The following is a 21,038-nucleotide window of genomic DNA, read 5'->3' as shown; positions in this document are numbered from 1 at the left end:
TAATCTAGGAAGTTGTTTCACTAAGTTATATTTGACACATATATACATGTAGCATTTTTATAACAACTGAAGGTGACATAGTTACTTGATTGCGATATAAAATAGCACAATGTGCCTGAAAAACACATAACGCTTGTTTTTTTAAAGAAAGGCCTTTACAACAGACATAAATAACCAGTAGTCCTATTTCAGTTACTGTTAACTGTAATAATTTTATCCACAAACTTATCAAACATGTCCAAACTCCATGATGGAGAACTAATATAATAGACAAAGCGGAACCTAGAAACAGATCCTAGCAGTAAAATTAACAACAGGATCCAAACAAATTCACCAGTGAATCTGGTAACTCCATATCAAGTCTTCATTGAGTTTTTGGATGTAAAAGGCAGACAGTTCCATTCCAGCTATGCACAGCCAGCACTTTAATAACAGCACCCCCTAGTGGCTGGATGAATGAAAAGCTTATAGGTTTGGAAAAGTTGGCTAAATGTCTGCAGTTACTTTTCCTTGTTAATTTTTTTCCCTTGTGTCACCCCCACCTGAAGAGACTCTGAACTGGTCAAGATTAAAAGTTGAGCCTTTAATCCAGAGTAGAGACAATTGATGGGTTGATTGTGTGCCGACAGAAAAAGATGTATTGCTGCTCTTCAATATGATTATGTTGGACAAACAGAAGATTAGTTCATTGTTCTCCCTCCATGAGAAAACACACACCCAGTGACATTCAGGATTTAGACACGTATTCAACGCTTTCTGAGCAGCTCTGTCAGCCTGGAGGGAAAAGAGTTTGATAATGTAATCCCAAACTTGGGGATTTTTCTCACAACTCTCATATTTTTCCTCAGACTCACTAATGTCCTGTGTCTCTTCCCCCATCTCTTTCATTTCCAAATCTAATCTCCAGCAAAGGGAAACGTTTATGAATGCGTGGAGGTTTGCATCACATTAGAATAATTTCTTTCTTTCATCGGGAGGAATCAAAGCTAAAAACGACAACTGAATCTAAGATGAGGAATGTGTTCATCCTCATCCCGAAACCTCTGTCAGAAGATCAAAGACTGAATATGAATATGGAACAAAATACTATACGGGCAATTTATTCAGGTAGAGACGTACAGCAGCGCCTCGCAAAGGGACTCAAAGATGGTCATTTTTGACGTTCGGTCACGTCATGACACGTCATTTTAGTGGGATTTTACACTTGGGCAAATTTTAAAAGCAAACGGATGTTTAGTTTTTAAGATTTTTTGTATGTGTTGTGAGTGTTTTTGTATTTTTCTTCTAGTCTGTTGTGCAAATAGCTTTGCACATCTGAGGGTTTTGCTAATTCAGATTGGAAGGAGTGCATTATGTGAACATCTGTTTTCAAGCCTTACCACAGGTTTCCAATTGGATTTAGTTTTGGACTTTAACTGGGCCATTCTAACAATAAAAAAACATCTACTGTAGCTTTGTTTGTATCTTAAGGATCTCAAGTCTCATGCAGCCTTTCACGGGTTTTCTTGTCCTACATTTGGCTCCTTTCTCCTCCAACCAACTTTCCCATCTCTGCTTAAGAAAAGCGTCCCGCAGTATGATTCTGCCGCAACCATGTTATATTGTGTCTGATATTCAGTTAGTTTTTGAGCACATGTTTTGCATACAGGCCGGTGAGAGAGTGATAGAGATGATTTATATTATGGAGGTGGGGATGGATGTACAGAATCACATTGTGGATGTGGGAGTGGAAGGAAAGGGTCCTGTCGACGACGACGCCCAGAATTTAGGGGAAGGTGAAAGCATGGAGCTAAATGGAAGGAGAAAAACCATCGGATTTGGAAAGGATGTTTTTGTGCCAACAAGAATGAGATCTGTTTTTTTCTCTAATAAGCTGAAGAAAATGATTCGAAAACCAGCGTTCATGGAGCCAATCGGAGAAGGTAGAGTTGTGGCGTCAGGTTTGGTGGACAGGTGGAGCTGGGTGTCATCCAGAAACAGATTTACAAAAGATGTGACCCAACGTAGGTAGATAATAAAATGTAGAGCCCCAAGAACTAAGCCGTGGGGAACACCAGCTCTATCGAAGGATAACAGACTGAAAAGATGTTGAATGAGCTGAAATATTGAATGTATTATTTCCCCTCTGCTTTCCTCACTATTACAACCGGTGTTCCCCAAGGCTCAGTCCTCAGGCCCTTACATTTAGAGGCACTTTCTGATGAAGATTCTTCTTAGGATTAATAAGCATTAACATTTTTACTATTGACGTTTCTCAAAGTATCAATTACTCCCGATGGCTACCGGTTTATATTTGTTGCTCCTGGATTAAATGCATGAACGCATTTTTGTCGACATTAATCTGTGTAATCACCACTCTCTGCAGGTATGTTGACATTGGGAGGACTCTGACAGACCTCCAGTCATGGGGCTTTTTTTCCGCACCAAATCACTCTGCAGGCTGGCTGCAGCGTGGATCCCCCTGTTCTTCTCATCACTCCTACTGCATTCGGTAAATCATTATTGCAGACGCTGTTGATTTATTGTGGATGGGAGCAGTTAAAGTTACAATGTCAGGAGAGGTGAATAACCACTAGCTTTCTTATGAAGAGCAATGCAGGTGGTTCGACTTTCCTGTCAATTATGGGAAAGCTTAACATTTTCTACTGAAATATTAAGTCTAAGGTGGATAGTTTGAATAATTTCTTTCTAAAAAAAAAAAAAGTCCTGTCTTAATTTTCTCCTCTTTTTTTAACCTTCATTGTCCTTCACGTGTCCGGTAGCTGGTCCACGGTGTTCCATCCTGCCCGCGGAGCTGCAGCTGCCCAGGCACTAAGGAGGTCCACTGCACCTTCAGACACCTCGCCACCATTCCCAAGGCCTTCCCTAAAACCACAGAGAGGCTCAACCTGGGGTAAGACTCAGCCACATCATTCAAAACAGAAGGCAGGTAGTCACTAAGGGGGATGGAAACTCTCCCACTCATCAGGGTGCTACAAGGAACAGAGTGGAAGTGAAATGTTGTCATTAGACAACAAACGATCAAGCACTTATGGAAACAGTTCTACTTTTGAGACATTTTGTCTCTGTCTTGAAACACTGGAGACAAGTTCTTTGTTGTCCAAAGTGGAATCTGAGGAAGGATTCACTTAACCAGCAACAGCTAAGCACCAAGACATTAATTGGGGAGGAAATCAGCTGGAGCCTTGTTAGTGTACACAGTGAGGTAAAATCTGATTTCAGATCGACGCATTAGGACTTGACAGAGAGTGGCTCGCAAAAGTATTAATTCAGAAAACTTTTCTGCATTTTGTTGCATTGAAACCATAAACAGAGTAATTTGGGGGGTAATTTAATGTGATGGACCAACACAAGATACAGCGGACCCAGGTATTTGTTGGGGGTTAGGAACCTAAAATAAATGTTCTAGTAATTGAGGCCTCCTCTAAAAATGTTTTACCACAAGTTTTCTGATAAAATGTTTTTGCAATTGGAGGAACTGTTTTTTTCCAGCTGGTTTGAAATGAGAGTACTTCGTAAAACTGAAATAAAGTTTCACGCCAGTTTGTATAAAGCAGCAAAGTATGTATTTGTAGGCACCGGCCTCCATGGGCAACATGCAGCTGCTGCCACAGTTTCTCAGAAGTCGAGATTGTCATTCTAACCTGTTGAATCCAAAGCTCTTCTGTAAAATGGCCAACTATAATTTCCCCAAAACACCGCATATATAGATAGCCACTCCAAAGCGACTTGGAAACAACCAGCTGTAGTTGAGTAGTTGAGTGCACAACTTGAATCCTTCCTCATATTCCTTCTGCAAGTATCTGAAAGTCCTGCAGAGTGAAGGAGTGCATCTGCTTTTGTTAACAAAAGAGCACTAAACCTGCCAGGGTTTGAAGCTGAGCCCCCGACGGGGAAACCTACACTAAAATGTGTGCATTCATGGTAGTGTAAGACACTGGGGATGAAAGTGAGATCCGCATGATATATCGCCAGCTGGCTGGTTTTAATGAATGGTGGGCAGTACAGGGGGGAGAAAGCAAATTCTGGAAAGTTCCATGTGTGTTTGGATGTGTAGGGGTATCTGCAGCTTCCTGGTCGATAACTCTGACAGCCGTGACATAAATCCATCCAGATCCAGCTGACACTTTGATTTGCTGCTGTAAATCACATTTTGTTCCTGAATCTTCTGAATTTAGTCTGAAAGTGTAATCTGTTCTAAACAGGATAATTCTGGTTCATACCAAAATAAGAAACCTATCTGAGAAACTAAATGCTAAACCTTAAAGCTGCTTGGTTTAGAGGTGGAGAAAAGCACTGTAGGTCAAAGGTTGGCCAAATTCTCTCTGCTACTCCTCCATCCTCCACTCTGTCATTCCCTCCAGTGTTTTTCTTAACTTTCTCTTCAATGAGCTCATTCCCCAGACAAACCGTGGCTAGCAAACAGCTAGTAACATACCTCTCGATCCCCACCTTCAATAGCAGACCACCCGACTGATCCTGAAGGTTCTCTTTTCATTGCAGACTATGTTTATTTTCTTTCTCTTACAGTTACAACAGCCTGACAGAGGTGGAGGGGTCACAGTTCAGGTCATTGCGGCAACTGGAAATGCTCATGTTGCATGGAAACGACATTAGCAGGGTCCAGCCTGGGGCTTTCTACACCCTGCGGTCACTGCAGGTACTTTTTTTATTGTTAGCGCATGCATTGGCATGTTCTTCTGACTGGAAGCAACATTAACGTTTTGGAAAGGTTCTTGAGAGGGAATCTGTAGTGGGAGCTAAAGATTGCCGTGATGGACAGGAGGTTGAGAAAGGTTTATGCTTGGCGCATCTACAGACGCACAGAATCAAGCCGACAACTTTTACAGCATTTATAGCTACTTTGTGCGGCTCATTCTCATATTGTTCTAGACTCTAGGTGGCAGTGTTGGGTGCTTATGGCAGCTGTAGCATGCTTAGAAGGAAAAAAAAGTTATAGTAGCAAGATGGCGACACAAATGAGTGTGTTGGTGGTAGTATTGTCTTTACTCTCTGAGTCACTAAGATATCTGTATTCAGATGAAGGGAGCTGACTTGTTACTGACAGCTTCAATGTGAACATGTGGTAGAGTTTGGCTTTGGTAGTATTTCCATTTTGCATTCATTGTATTTTAGTAGTGGATTCCAGTCCAGTCTCACTCCAAGACCATGATGAAACTGATTTTTTTTTAATTTTTATTAATGAATGTCTGTTGGGAACAGATTTGTTGAAGAGGTGGTAAAACTGGTGGGTGCTGGTTTACTGTAAGTCTGTCTTTAACTGTTCTGATGTTACAGAGTCTAGATGTAATATTTTTCTGTATATTACAAAGTTTTAAAAAATTTGAAACGACATAATTTGACATTAGACAACTATCAGGAAGTATTAACTGGACCAATATTGTTACTAATTCTTTGGTTTTATTTTGTTTTTCATCAGTTTTAGCAGATCACAGTTACCAATGTAACCAAAGGAAACATTTGATCAAACCTAATGTATATCTTACAGAACTTTCTGTATATGTTGTCTTCACATTTGTCTGAAGATCATTTTTCCGGGTCAAAAAGTAAAAACAACAACAAAAAACAGCCTAGATTAAGTTATAAGTGGACATGAAAACCCACACCCAGGTTTGCTGTGACATACTACTCCTCAGATGAATCTTCTTTAAATGTTACTGTAATTTTCTTCAGGGCTGGAACATCACAAAGAAAAATTGCGGTAATGAGGCCGGCCAAAGCTAGTGCATGCAGTTTACCGAACAAACGAAATCACGGTAATTCTTTCCTACATGATCCCTACTTTGGACAGTAATTAGCTGCACTGTGATTGCTTCCCTGTTGCCAGGTCCATATGGCTGCAGTTACAGGCTGAATTTGATCTTAATCAAAACAAAAGTCAATGCCAACGAAATAGATGAGAAACAACAAACGCATTACATTGGGCCAATTGTTAAATACACTGGGAAACAAAAACAGGACACTGGACCTTATGTGACTTAATATTACTTGACCAGACCGAGACAGAACAACATCTGTTTGGTTCATTCTCAGGAACAGAGTCTATAAGCTGCAGTTGCTATTGAAGTCTCATTGTGTAAAAATAGCTAATAGCAAGTGAACTTTCTTATTTTATTTCAAACAGATCCTGAAGCTGAGCTACAACAAGCTCACATCAGTGAGTTCTGGTCTCTTCGAGGGCCTGGTCACTCTGGTCCGGCTCCACCTGGATCACAACCTTATCAATTTTATAGAGCCCTACTCCTTTTCTGGTCTTACCTCTCTGAAACTCCTACAACTGGAAGGGAACCAGCTGAACCAAATCCATCCTCACACCTTCATAACAGTCTCGGTACTAGGAAGCTTTTGGACCTCTGGACTCAAGTAAGAAACTCAACTGCTGGAGCTTTTCTCCAGTTATACATTTCTTAAATTTTAGGCCAAGAATTTTACTTAGGAATGTATAATATGTATGCAGTACACAATTAATGACAAAAAACCATGTTTTTTTCTTAGACACTTGCACCTAGCAGATAACCTGTTGGAGGAGCTTCCTCCTGCGGCATTAAAAACGGCTCCCAGGCTGGAGCTCCTCACGATCCACGGTAATCCCTGGAACTGTGACTGCCAGCTTCACTGGTTTGTGGAATGGAGCACTACTCACGAAGGTAAATCAATAAACATTTATCTTCTTCTTTGTGGGCTGGAGAGGAACTCCAGCCCACAAAATGGGGAAGATAACAAAATATAGCTAGATAACCAGATAGCAAGATACCCATGGTTTCAATAAAGAAACCATGAAAATGAAAACAGATAAAAATCCTTACAGAGTGCTTCATGGAAGTTTTTTTTCAAGGATCAGACCAGATCTTGTGTTATGAATATATACAAAAATCATAACAAAGTACTACTGAGACTGAGATCATTGTTTTTGCATGGAACCAGAACCCAAAAGAAAATATTGCTTTGGTCCGGTTCATCAGACTAGTGGCTGTTTATTCCAAGCTAATTTGCTTTCTCTCCCCCTTTCATTGCCTCTTGGGTAAAATAATTACAGCTTTGTCATTCGTTTGTTACATTTTTAAACATATTTAATCAGGCCCATATGCTTTCTGTTTGGATAAGCGGCAACAGTTGACAATATATTTTCATGCTTATATCAGAAAATGTTTTTCCTCTTCTTGTCTGTTTTCACTGTTTTGCGACTTCCAACCTTTTCTTTTTCTTCACTCTTTTCCAGGAGTAGTGAAATGTAAGAAGGAGCGCGGCTCTGCTGAGACGTGCCCTCAGTGCTCTTATCCTCAACTCCTGAACCAGACGCAGCTCCTGGAGCTTTCTGTAGGCAAGCTTGTCTGTGAACGCCCAGTTCTTCGATCCCCCCTCAAACAATGGGACAATCCTCTTTGGGCGGAGTCTGAAGCTGAGCCTGACCTCCCATACACTCGGGACTTAGAAAAACCTTTGGGCGAACTGACCATCGTTCTCTCAGACAGCCATGGAAACCGGGCTTTTGTGTCATGTGACGTGCGCCAGCCGGGCGATGGCTCACCCATTGCATGGGCTTCAAATCCTCAGTCACCCATGGAGATATCTTTGAACGTGTCACTGGTGACCATCCTGGAGTGCGAGATCGATCGAGAAACACTGCAAAATCTTTGGCAACTGGTCGCTTACTACTATGAAACCCCAGCAATTTTAGAGAGAGGTCAACAGAGGGTTAATACTAGCAAAGTTACGTATCAGTATTCCCAGGCTGTCAATGAGAACTCACCCTATTTCACAGAATTAAAAGGATATTTAGAAGCGGAACCAGCATGGCTGCTTCAGCCTAGAGTCACAGTAAAGCTAAACAGGCAACAGACAACAACAAGGAAACTTGTCATGGATTTCACCACTTTAATCACAAAAACCATCAACAGCCATGAGAGGCAAGAGGATGACAATGATGTTACTTCCTCCTGGGCATTAATCCGTAGAGGAACAACTGGAAGGGTTCAAACTGCTCCAGAGGGTACACAGGTCCATTTAGAGTGCAGTGCTGTTACCTCTGACCCAGAAGTAAAAGTAGAATGGATGCTTCCTGATTTATCCACAGTAGAGGAAGCGACAGATAAGGTAGAAATATCTGAAAGAGGCCAGCTTGTAATTTCCAATGCCTCTGTCTCTGACTCAGGTCTCTACCACTGCATCGTCCGAAGCAAAACCGCTGTGGACTTGATGCCACTTAGGCTTACAGTCAAAGAGCGGTCACTTAGTCCAACAGCTTTAAATGGGCAGAAAATTATGCTTGAGATGGGGAACTCTCTGTCTCTTCCTTGTGAGGTGACCTCAGCTCAGCCAAGTCAAACCTTGTGGTACCTGCCCAAAAACCAAGTTCTCCTGCCAACGCAAAAGACGAGAAGAGCAGAAGTGTTGGAGAACGGCACTTTGGTGGTTAGGAAGATGACACAGGAGGATGCAGGGGAATATAGCTGCTTAGCCTCTAATCTGTACGGAGTTGACATGCTTTCTCACATGGTGGAAGTAACGGGAGAAAAGGATGTAGAAAAGACCAAAGTACAGACTGACAGAGAACCACTTATTTTGCCACTAGAAACAGATGAAGGGGAGGGCTCAGGGGGTGGCTTTCAAGAGACTATACGGCCTTTTGCTACTCAGCTTCCAAAGAAGGTAGGACGACCAAACAATGGCTTGTTTAAGAGAACACGTATGAAAAATTTAAAGAGAAAGCCCAATAAATCTGTTAAGGAATTGGATCCAAATCGCTGGGCGGAGATACTGGCCAAAGCTAAAGCTAAACCGAGTGTTCCTCTGCCTACTGAGCAGTCACTAGAAGAGCCCAGTACAGTAACAATCCAAGCTGGCACTGTCAAAACCTCAACTTCTAGTGTGAGCACAACTGCAGAGAATTTATTGTACTTTACAACCCCTCATTATACAATGCAAAAAAAGTTTCCCTTTCAAGGAAAGGTCAAGCCTGAATCCCATTCAAGAAATGGAAAAATGGAGGATGTCTACAAAGTACCCAAAATACAGCAAAATCAGCTGTTAGTTGTAGGCCCTGTTATCCTTGGAAGTACAATACCATCCTTACAGCATGTTCATCACACCCCAAAAACAGTACAAAGTTTCACAACTCCACCTAATCTCCTTGTCAAACAACCAGAAACCAAACAAATTGACGAGGGAAGAAGAAACTTTGTTCCTGATTGGTCTAACAGGAGAAGACCCTTTCAAAGACGTAGAAAGCCCCCAATGAGAAAACTCAAACCACACAAAAACCCCTTCTACCAAACATCTAACAACCCCCAAGGAACTGTTCCTCACAAAACAATTACCACACCAACAACAACTACACCCACCACTACTACAACTACAACCACTACTACTACAACAACAACTACCCCTGCTCCAACTACACTGGAGTACAGTGAACCCCTCCCTGCTGAGTATGAGGTAGAAGACAACAGTGAGAAATACTATGAAGATTATGACTACAAGAGTGGTGAAAGTTTGGAAGCTACAGACGATGCAATCAGTGAAATCTCTCCTGCCACCCATCTCCATGATAGCATTACCCCCTCTCCACCGGACAGAGAAAAAAATCCTCATCTGAATCGACAAGAATTACCTAATAAAAAGACCATTCCCACTCCAAAGTTGGAGACTCAAATTTTAACGAGAACTGAAGATGGAGTAGACCTTGAGAAAAGCCCAGTGGAGAGAGAATGGCTCAAAGGACAAACAGAAGGAACTGACAGCAACAATGAAAGTAATGATAAAATCCTTGCAAGAGTAAATGAGAGTGAGAATATGAACGCATCCGAGGAGCAAGAAAAATTTACAAAGGGAGGTGAGAGACACAAGGAAAAATCAAAAGCGGAGATTGTTGCTCAGAGCTACAATTCACAAGATGAATTTCCGTTAACATCCCATAACAGACAAAGAGTTACCACAAGACCTTCACCTGATCAAAACCTGCCTGCACAACCAAAGACAGCAAAACCAACTAAAAAGACTGAAAACCACCACCCACAAGTCATGGAACCACTTCATCCTTGGCTGCATCAGAACAGCCATGAAAAAGGACAAACCAGTAGTTCCAGGACTACACACACAGATCAGGACAGGAATGCAGTAAGACATGGTCAAGTAAATCCCAGCATGCATTCCCGGCCCCCTAAAGTTCCTCCAACCTCCCGTTGGTCCACACACCATCATCATCATCATCAATACTACCCCATGTATCCTTCCTGGTCTGGTCAAAGGCCATTTCCTCACCCAAGACAAGGTAAATACAGCTAAGATATACAGAAACTTGTGTATATTTTGTTTACTCAAACAACCTTTGTTGTAGATTTATGAGTTGTAGAGTTATGAGAGGAGTCACACAAAGTTACAATACATGGTCTGTTTATAGGGCTGACACCCACTCATCGATCCTGGTCTTTCCTTCACCCGTGGAGTCATGGCTCGTTTGTCACCAACCGACCAGAAATAACAGCTGAGACTGTAAAACCCACACCCACTGTCTCAGGAATAGACCTTTCCAATTTCTATCATCATAATCATCAAAATCATCATGTTGACAGCAAGACCCAAACAAGAGATCATCTGTTTCTTTCGAGGCTCAGAAACCGATACAGACAGGTAAAAGGAGGGCTGTGTTTTTGAAATATTTGATGAAGCAGGATTTCTATTTGCCCTGTTATTCAGGAATTAGAATTTGTGTTTTATTTATGTTATAAAACAAACTTCTTTTAAGCTCCTGGTAATGCTATACATACTTTTTGGATGATCTACAATCATCCGTCCCTGCATATACCTTTAACTCTGTGGCTATACAATTAGCCACATTTGAGATTTTGAATTAGATTGGGGACAGTGAAATTTTAGGGTTCTTATTGTACACCTGGTGATGTCTGTACTTAAATTTATCAACAATTTTCTTGTTTTATTCATTTAAAACATGAAAAAATATAACTTTCATTTTCTTGGACCGTCATCACAAGTGAATATCGTCTTTACTAAATAACAGACTTTCCTACAATTTGTTATAAATTAAGAGATTTATTGCATGCTATTACTTTTGCAAATTTTGACCTGTGAATTTGAAGTTTGTAAAATATTTCAATATACTGACCGCACTGATAAAGGCCCTAAGAAGTGTCCAAAGTGGTTTTTGGGGTATTTGCAGCCCTTTGAATAGTTTTAAGTGGTCGTTAGTACAAACTCGTTTCACCAGCAAAAACACTTTGGGAAATTTTCAAGGTCAGAATATAATATACTGCATAAAATATTTTAAAATGGCAACTTTTAGGTACAACTTGCAAAACATAGACACATAGATAAATAAAAATCAGTATGCATAAGAGTAGTTCAGAATGCCCAGCTCTGGTTTTGATTTTTTCAGGCCCAGCTTGATCGGATTGCTCAGCTCGGAAGGATAGCCACACCAAAACCCCGGGTTGGCTACAAACCTCCTCCTCCAGTCACACCTAAAAAAGACTCTCCATCCCTGCATAGACCTTTAACTCTGAAACAACCAGCAGCCACTGCTTCATACTTTTACTCCCATGAGCACTTAAAGCCTGCTAAACCATCATATTCATCATTCCTTGAACTCCCCCCAACCCCTCCTGGAAACCCAACAACGTCTCCTGCTCTGCATGTAGGTAGGTGGCCTGTTCAGTGAAGTAAGTCTTAAAAAGAGTCGACATATATTTCTAGATCTATTTTGCACCCTTTATAGTTTTGCTATGTCAAACGTCTTTTAAGGACAAATCAACCCCCCGAATCCAACAGCTGCTGCTCCTTTCCCGTGGTTGTTTGGAGTTAATGGGATGAAACCTCGTATAACCACACTTAGTACAGCAAGTGTGTCAGTGCTGGCCGAGGATGATGTGCTCCTGCCCTGCAAAGCATCTGGGAACCCTGAACCTAACATCGCTTGGACCAAAGTCTCTACAGGTAAAATATTGAAAGAAAAATAATGGAAGAAAGAGACAAAAAGCAAAGTCAAGTTGAAATTGATTAATTTTTATCTTGTTTTGTTGTCTGTTCTGCCACTAGGTGCCACTATCCCAGCCAACACCAAACACGGCTCACGTTTTGAAGTCTTCAAGAATGGAACTTTCCTCATTAAAAATGTGCAACTTCAGGATCGAGGACAGTACCTCTGCACAGCGCACAACAGGTTTGGATCGGATCGTATGGTGATCACCCTAGCAGTCCAGACGGAGGCTCCCAGGATCCAGCCGCCCAAGACCCCAGAACTTTCAATCTACTTAGGGAAAACTGTGGCATTCGACTGCTTCGCTTCTGGGAAACCACCTGCCCAGATTTCCTGGATTCTCCCAGACAGGACGTTTGTGCGAGACCCCGGAACCATTCACACTGTCCTTTCTCCAATGTCTCTGCTTCAGAACGGGACGCTCAGAATTCACTCAGCCAATTTCTCCAGCAAAGGAGACTACAAATGTATAGCAAGCAATGCAGCTGGTGCTGACACAGTCACTTATCAACTCCACGTGGCAGCTTTGCCTCCGAGCATAAGTGAAGGAGTACAGGACACAGTGATCATTCAACCAGGTGAGAGATGACAAACAAATCTACTGCAATCTATTCAAATCCTGTTGAGAACTAGTCTTGTTTGTGACTTACAGTAGTTCATTTACCCAGACAGGAGCATGTATGCCCACTGCTCTGCGAAGGGCGAGCCAGTGCCTGCTCTGAAATGGATACTTCCATCAGGCGTCCATGTTAAAGCATCACAGTTTCTGGGACGCAGAGTATTCGTCTTCCCAAATGGGACACTGTTCGTAAAGAATGTTATGCCATCTGATGGTGGGAGGTATGAACTGTAAATTGGCTTAATTTAATTAATAAAATTAATATCTAATTGAATTTAAACATATCACTAACAGTACTTTGGATTTTTTTAAACAACTTTGTTCTGCCTGTTGGTGCGATGATGTGAATATCAAAGTAGACACAAAAAACATTATGACCTTAGCTAATGACGCTTCCAGAATAGTGGTAGCTTAGTTTTTCCTATTTGTTAATATTTCTTCTCAGACATTAAACTTTTAACCTAATTGTCCTGATTAATAATCAAGGATAGTTCATCGTTCACTAATCAACCATTCAAACCAACCTCAGTCTGCAACAAAGTGTTTTTACAGGGTTCACGAGTAAAGCTAAGAGCTATGTAGCGGTTAGCTAGTGACAACAACCTTGTATCTTGGACTGCCTTCCTAAACATTTTAGGAACTCAGATCTGTAAGTACCTCCCTTGGATGCTCAGAAACAATTAATCAGTGGATAAACTACATGTCCTCCCTTTATGTCATAATATCTAATGGTAAAGAAAGAAAAGGATCCCAAAAAGGAGGGTTAATTGTAATCAATGTCATTATCAATTTTCAGCAGTATTAGAATTACATGCTTACCTGAAATTGCACAGCCCTAATTGTCAGAAATGCTTTGGTGATATGTGTCTCATAAATAATGTATATGAAATGACAACATGAATGTTGTCCAATCAGAATTGAATAGAAACCTCTCTCCTCTCTTTACAGACAAAATATCCAACTGATATTACTGTTAATACAATTTTCATCTCAGAAACTTCCTCAAATGTGGCTAATGTAATCAACTCCAGAGGCCTAATGGGGAAGGCAGAACATTTCAGAGTTAACTAGTATTAGAACTTGACGAGGTTAACTTAGAATTAGGTCAGCACTAGAAATAAAGGACAGTTGCATTCAAGTACACTGGAACCTCTCTGATAAAGGTTCCAACCTGTAAACTTTTTCATATTTCATAACCAAATGCAAAGTGAGCTCAAGGTCAGAAGGAGTTTGACAAACCAAATTCCCATCTACCTTTACAGGTACGAGTGTTTGGCCAGCAACGCAGTGGGTGTTGCCAAGCGAACAGTCTTGCTGGAGGTGAAAGAAGATTCCTCCTCTTTATTTGGCCAACGTCCTCCTCCTCCTCCTCTTCCCATCCCGCCAACCCAGAGTCATGGTTCTCCATCCCGTCAACATGTTGTGTCAGCTTTGTATGGTTCTGCTGTCTACCTCCATTGTCCAGAGTCCACTGGATCCTCCAGAGGGACTTTGTGGCAGCTGCCCTCTAAGATCATCCTGGAGCATCAATACAGGCAACTGAAATATCCTTTGACTTTGTGAACAACAGCTACATTGAACTGCAATATTGTAATCCATCTTTTTCTGCCTGTAGCCCAGAGAGACCAATTAAAGTTTTTCGTAATGGGACCCTCAGGATCCTTCAGCTAACAGAGCTGGATGGTGGAAATTATCAGTGCATCTTTCAGAGGCCTAATGGGGAAGACATGGAGCTTTTCCAGGTAAGACCAGAAAACATAATAGCTTGAAGTTCAGTTTGCAGCATAATCTTTCGAGTGGGTCTCTTTTTCTATCATTTGTCTCAGTTATTTTTTTTTCATTATCAATCTTAATCCTGATTTAGAAGATCAATTTAAACTGTACATCTCCTCAAAGAGTTAAAAGTAATGTCTTTCTTGGCCTCTGACAGTTTTATTATATCAACCCTTACAAAGCATGTTTTCAAACAAGCTGCAATTCTCCAAAATTTATTCCAAAATTAGCTTACTGGTGTATTTTGGAATTACACCAGACATACATCTTTCTAGTTCCAGGTAGGAAGAAACGATCCAAAGATGGGTACATTGTGGCGGACAACATGGACAACACTAACGTTGTATGTGGCATTTAGATAATGCTCAGCTGGTACTAAGAGGCCAAGAGTGTGCCAAGAAAATATTTTCTACAGTTTAATACCACCAGTGGCAGTCTAACCCGTTGATTCTTGCACCTTGTTTGGTTTTCTGCTGACTTCTTTAAGATTTATGGTGTCCTTCATGATTTGGTTTAAATGAACCATTATGCCAATTTTTTCTAACCTTGGACATCAACAAAGCAGTTTCACATATACTACTGCCACTCACTTAATTTTTTTCCAAACCATTCAATGCAAAATAAGAGCAATGGTTGTGAACAACAATCACAGTAGATCAATAATTTCTGAAATACTTAGACGACAAGGTCTGACTGACACCAACAACAGCCATGTTCAAAATCACTTAAATCCCCTTTTCTCCTCCAGTCTGATGTGGGGTTTGAACCTAGAAAGTCATGTCTGCACTGCGTCGCTGCCATGGTGAATGCTACAAATGCTAATAAGCTAGTGTATTACTCACTTTATACAGCCAAAAGACCATTTTAGTAGTCTTCCAGTGCTAACCACTTTACATGTCCATGTTTAACAACAACACAAAACAATGTTGTACAGATTGTGACCCAAATATTTTCAAGATATCAAAGTTCTTGCCAGGAATTGTGAAAACAATGTTTCTTGGCAACTGTCAATGCCTACTGAATCCTGTACATGTGATTAGAAAATGCCAATTTTTGTCTGAAACATTAAATATGTATTTACCTCAACAGGTAGAAGTGCTGATGACTCCCCCTCGAATTGAACATGTAAGGACCGCACAGACCAGAGTGACTTTCGGAGAGAATTTCCAGGTAATTGCTAAAAAATTAAGCAGAATATTAATAACTAATATTGTTCTCATTCTAATGTCACAGGTATCAGTTTAAATTTTACTTCTTTAATTTCCATTGTAAACCGAACAACAGAAAATTCTGGGTTTCTGTTTGTTTGTTTTTTTTCATCAAGGCTGTGGTTCTACTATATCACAACATAAACCATCAGAATCATTCTTCCTTCTTCTTCACTGTTTTTGTTCCAAGGTGGATTGTGTTGCGACTGGCCTACCCAACCCAGAGGTCTCCTGGAGTCTTCCAGATGGAACATTGGTTAACAATGGCCTTCAGTCTGACGACAGCGGCCTTCGCAATCGACGTTATGTGATGTACGGGAATGGAACTTTACTTCTTCAGCAGATGGGCAGAAAAGACGAAGGGGACTACACTTGCCACGCAACGAACAAACTAGGCAAAGATGAAAGAAAACTCAGTGTCAAACTGGAATCAAATGCTCCACAAATTGGATTAAAATCACAATCACTTGTGAAAGTGAAACTGGGAGAGTCAGTCAAACTGAGCTGTCAGGCAACAGGTGAGCCTAAACCCAGAATCACATGGATCTCACCACATACGGATGTGATACCACCACTGTCAGACAAATACAGGGTTGTAGATGACGGAACGTTAATTTTGAAGAAAGTGACACTGGCCGATGAAGGGAAATATGCCTGTGTGGCACGAAATTCTGCAGGTGATGATATTAAAAACATGATAGTTGAAGCTGAACTCCAGGAACCCTACATCAACGGTGTGAGAGGGAAGACTACGGCAAAGCTTTTGGCTGTTTCATACCAAACAGCACTTCTGGATTGCAGAGTGGAGGGAAAACCTGAACCCAAGGTCTGGTGGCTCACTCCATATGGCCACTCACTAACACCACCCTACCTTGGCGGTCGCTTCCAAGTCCACCAGAACGGAAGCCTAGAGCTGAGGGGTGTTAGGAAGACGGATGCAGGCAGGTACAAGTGTTTTGCTAAAAATCACCTGGGTGAAGCTTCCCTTTCAGTTGAGATGGAAGTGGCGTCGCTGGCTGAGAAACCCAGCTTTGCCAGTCCTAATATTGAGATCTTACCAATTAAGCAAGATGGTGGTGAACTGATTCTGGAGTGCCCTGCTCGCGGCACGCCTATCCCAGAGATTTCTTGGGTGCTGCCCAATGGGACTATGTTATCACCCGGACTGAGACTTCAGCGTATTACTCACCATTTTGGAAATGGGACTCTGTGGATCAATCAGCCAACGCCAAGTGATAAAGGAATTTACCGGTGCCTAGCAAGAAACATAGCAGGACAAGCAGAGAAACGTTATTCCCTGGAGGCTGGGTGGAAACCTGTGATCAGAGGAACAACAGGTAGGCTATCGCTTCTCAAACCCATAACATGTAGTTATCATTTTAATTTAATAGGTAATCACTATTCTGGTCCTTATTTGTTATGATGTCCAGGAGAAAAAAAACTTTTTATCCCTAAAATAAAGGTAGTGCACTTAAATCGGATTTATTGCATCCAAAAGGTGTTTGGCTTATCTGAAATTTCAGTTGGTTAATCGCATCAACTGAGCTGCTTACCTCAAACACGGGTCTTTAGCTCCAAGTTTGGCAACTTTTAGACAGATCTCTGTTCCAATAAATCTGAATAAAATTAAAAGCTCCTGAGGCGATAATTCAACCATTTGATTCGGGTTTGATGTAGCAGGGATGCCTCTAAAAGTTGCAGGAGAGTTGCTCTTGAGGACATGAGTTGAAGACCTCTCTTTCAGAGTATGCTTTGTATTCCCTCCAGAAATTAGATATAATTTGGAGTCACAACAGCAGTAGAAAATTAAGCTCAAAATTTGCTATACCAAGGCCAAGCCTATGGGCTATGGCTTAACCGAGTTTTGTTTGTTGTCTTTGTTAATTTCTAATCTAATTATTATGATTTTATCCAATCAGGTGGAATGAAGATCACTTATGGACTCAGTCTGAACCTACCTTGCACTGTTGATAGCTGGCCACAGGCACTGATTACATGGACCCTACCCAATGGAGTAGTTTTGGACAAACCACAGAACGTTGGTCGAATATCTTTCCTCACCAATGGAACCCTACACGTGAGGCAGATTGCCCCCTTTGATAAGGGAACATATATTTGTAGAGCCTCAAACTCTTTTGGATCCTCAACTCTATCTTACCCCGTTATCGTGATGGTTTTCCCTCCCCGGATCACAAGCACAATGGCCTCCATCACAAGAGTCATTCGAGGAACCCCAGTCATGCTACGGTGTGCAGCGACAGGCATTCCAAAGCCAGATATTTCGTGGACGTTACCTGGGCGTACCACGCTGTTACCTCACAACCACTACACAGTGCAGAGAGGGGTTCATATGACAGACGGGGGTAGTCTGGTCATACAGAATCCGGTGCTGACAAACTCTGGAATTTACAAATGCAATGCTAAAAATGCCCTTGGAACAGATTTCAAATCAACATACCTACAAGTCATTTGAGGGACCAGATGACTCTCATAGCAGACTATGACTGAGTGAAAATTCTTTGTTGGGGACTGACTAATCATGATCAAGATGTTCTGCTGGCAGATGTAAAACAGCTTGACCTGTGGCTTTGAAGCTTGAGATACTATGGATAAGATTTTTTTGTAACTACAGTACTTGTTTTGCATTTCGAGTTTTGTTCAACTCTGCAGATTCACACTGAAATATATTTTTATGAAGAATATTTTTCTATAGGAAGCTTTGGTTTCTTGACCATTCCAAAAGTTTCATGTGGCATTGTTGTTGATCTTCTGTGTTTGAATATTCTAGGGGGAGGCGCTTAATATGGCTGGGTGTAATTTGGTGCTTATATCTAGACATAGCTATCTCTGTTATGGCAGAAATATAATTTACAGTGTTTTCAACTGTATCTATATCCATGTCTTAAAATCTTTAAGGAATTTAGCGTTTCATGAAACAGTACAGTTCATCACAAAATGTTATCCTGAATGAGTCACAATCAAATATAAACTGGACACACACCTGTTTGCACATTTTTTCTGTGGTTTGTAACAAAATTATTTGTGGAAAATTTGCTCATTTGCAGATTTATGAGTTGGATATATCAAAAATATCCTAAAGGAAATGCAGCTTTGGAGGCTGAATGCCTGAGCCCAATGCTACTTGACATGTTATTGGCCGGCGTTTACAAAGCAGCCAATCCAGGTGCACCATTCATGTTTCCTGGTGCTAATTGGCTGTACCCCCACGAGCAGAAATAAGGCAGACCATGGATGTTAGCTTCTGCAGTTGGGCTCAGATTGTTTCCATTGTGTGTATTATTGCATATTAAGGTATATTTGAACTATTAAAATAGGCAGTTATAAGCATTTTTAGAGAAAATCTAAAATATTTGTGGACTTCAGCTATTTTTGGGTGGCTGTGGTCTCTAACTCCCCACTACCAAGGCTTCATTATACTTGGATCCTTAGCAAACAACAGCATGGTGATAAGTGCCACATATTGGGAAATTTTGGGGTATTTTCCATATGAAGATCAAAATGCTCTCAGATCTTGCTCTACGTTGAAACATGTACATTGCATAATGTTCTACAAGTGTAATTATCGTGTCTATTCTCTCACATTTCTGGCATTACAGGCACATTGTGACAACATGAAAATATGTTTGCATAATTTATGAGTTAACAGAATAAACAGGTGTTGATGTTTTTATCGATTACCTCAGTACTCACTTTCTGAAGTTAGCAAGGTTTTATGAAATATTCTATGAAAAACTCAAAAAGCAACACCTCATGCTCTGATGTAAGATTAGTTGAGAAAGTTACGTCCATTAATTGGACACAAGGCCGCTTCTAGGGGTGTTTTAACACTGATTAGTCTTGGCGGGTTCAGTTGGGTGAGGAAAGCCCAAAATTTCTCAACATCATTTAGTTTGGTTCACTTTAACAACTCACTTTTAAAAACCAGGGTTTCCCCCAGTGTATTATAAGCCTGGCGAGCCACCAGGCCCTACTTGCCAACCTACCAGGTTAAGTATCATTTATTTAATTTAAATAGGGCTTTTATACACCAGTAACAGTGATAGTAAAGACAGGTTAAACTAAGTTTATAGTCAGTACATTGAACTGGACCTCACACAAACTGTGATGCCTGCAGCTCTGAATTTTTGCGACTTTTAACATTTTTTAACACAAAAACGTGATGGGCCACTGGTTGACTGCCCTAGCCGTCGAGCTTAGCAGGTTTTGTGGGGGAAACCCTGAAAGCAGAACAACTACCTTCAAGAAATTACAGGAGCTGTTCATCTGGGGCGCTACCACAGGAAGCTCTCCAGCATGTTGCAGGCGGTCCAGAAATGATGAGCCTAAACAAAGCAAACTGTCTGAGAAAAATAAACTCTGGTCTGTCTCAAGTAGAACAAACAGCCTGTGTGTTTGCAGTCTGGAAAATGGAAAATACATTTTTCAAAATTAAAGATTGGATGTAAGTGTGACAAAAACAATAAACCAGACAGAAATCTGTAAGGATACAAATGAACTTTCACATCGCTGTTGGCGTTGAACGACAGGGAAATCAGCGCAGAGAGATTTGAAAACAGAACACCGGGGAGCGCGTGTGATTTATGCATCAAAATATCTACATATTATGCAAATCATTTCTGTCTTTCGCTGCTGGTTTGTGTTCTTCAGGACGTGAATGTCCCACTGAGCATCTTTCCGAGACAAACGGGCCTTTTACCGAGGATGAAGGGGAGCTTTGTAAGACAGAAGCCTTGGGATTGTTTAACGCTGCCAGTGTGTGCTCGCTGTGTCTGTATGAGAAAGAGATTATGTGGGTGTCTCTCAGAGGAAGAGATCGAGCGGCACGCCTGTGTTTGTGCTTGTGAAAGGAAGAAATAGGGACAAGTGTTTTGTCATTCCGTCCACATTTCAGTCTGCTGTCGGCAGACAGCTGTGCCGTGTCAACAGAGGTGGGCGGGCGGGCGTGTGTCTCGCAGGTGATGCTACTGCAGGGTTGAGTTCAAATGAAAGCTGAGCATCACAAACACTGTGCTGCTTCTTTGTGAGGTACAAATGAAAAAGGTAAGTGAAACTTTTTTTTGTCTCCTTTGTCTTTTGCTAAACGCAAGAACAGTCTGGCTGCGGTTTTCAGAAAAAAGAAAATGACTCTATGGCGAAGACAGTCTTGATGTCTCCATAAAATTGGTGACACATTTATCTAGTAAAATAACACACTACATTCTGTATTAAAAATAGCAAAACGTTAATGCCAGAAGAAAGAGAACATTAAGTTGTTAGAAGCATTATCCCAGTTGACACCCCCTGATCAGGTATAAGAGAAAAAAAATGTAAAAACAAATCTTGCTACACTTAAGATAAAAAAATGGAGAAAACAGAAAGTTAAAAGTGGAAATATCAGTAAAATAATGCACATTTTAGAGAAGGA

General features: G+C 41.1%; 1 protein-coding gene across 1 annotated transcript; it reads left to right on the top strand.

Annotated features, from left to right (window-relative positions):
* Nucleotides 1-2,377: 2,377 nt before the first annotated feature.
* On the top strand, nt 2,378-19,304 carry LOC106932984 (matrix-remodeling-associated protein 5). Its single transcript, XM_088009795.1, has 16 exons — nt 2,378-2,491; nt 2,763-2,893; nt 4,531-4,660; nt 6,146-6,384; nt 6,517-6,668; nt 7,241-10,291; nt 10,421-10,650; nt 11,414-11,675; nt 11,779-11,970; nt 12,073-12,591; nt 12,682-12,853; nt 13,895-14,167; nt 14,248-14,374; nt 15,495-15,575; nt 15,804-16,950; nt 17,533-19,304. The coding sequence occupies exons 1-16, from the start codon at nt 2,405-2,407 to the stop codon at nt 18,084-18,086; spliced, it is 7,347 nt and encodes a 2,448-aa protein (XP_087865921.1). The 5' UTR covers nt 2,378-2,404; the 3' UTR covers nt 18,087-19,304.
* Nucleotides 19,305-21,038: the final 1,734 nt, after the last annotated feature.

The sequence above is a fragment of the Poecilia mexicana genome, unplaced genomic scaffold (genome assembly GCF_051168715.1).
Source record: "Poecilia mexicana isolate PSO_F unplaced genomic scaffold, ASM5116871v1 scaffold_10, whole genome shotgun sequence".
In the NCBI taxonomy this organism is placed as follows: domain Eukaryota; kingdom Metazoa; phylum Chordata; class Actinopteri; order Cyprinodontiformes; family Poeciliidae; genus Poecilia; species Poecilia mexicana.
This window is presented reverse-complemented; position numbering and strand designations above follow the sequence as displayed.

What these genes read in the sequence shown, in the direction of transcription:
- LOC106932984 (XM_088009795.1), top strand. Translation starts at nt 2,405, where the DNA reads ATGGGGCTTTTTTTCCGCACCAAATCACTCTGCAGGCTGGCTGCAGCG. An exon ending in TTTTGGACCTCTGGACTCAA is followed by an intron (nt 6,385 to 6,516) that starts GTAAGAAACTCA and finishes TTTTTTTCTTAG; the next exon opens with ACACTTGCACCTAGCAGATA. An exon ending in AAGACATGGAGCTTTTCCAG is followed by an intron (nt 14,375 to 15,494) that starts GTAAGACCAGAA and finishes TTACCTCAACAG; the next exon opens with GTAGAAGTGCTGATGACTCC.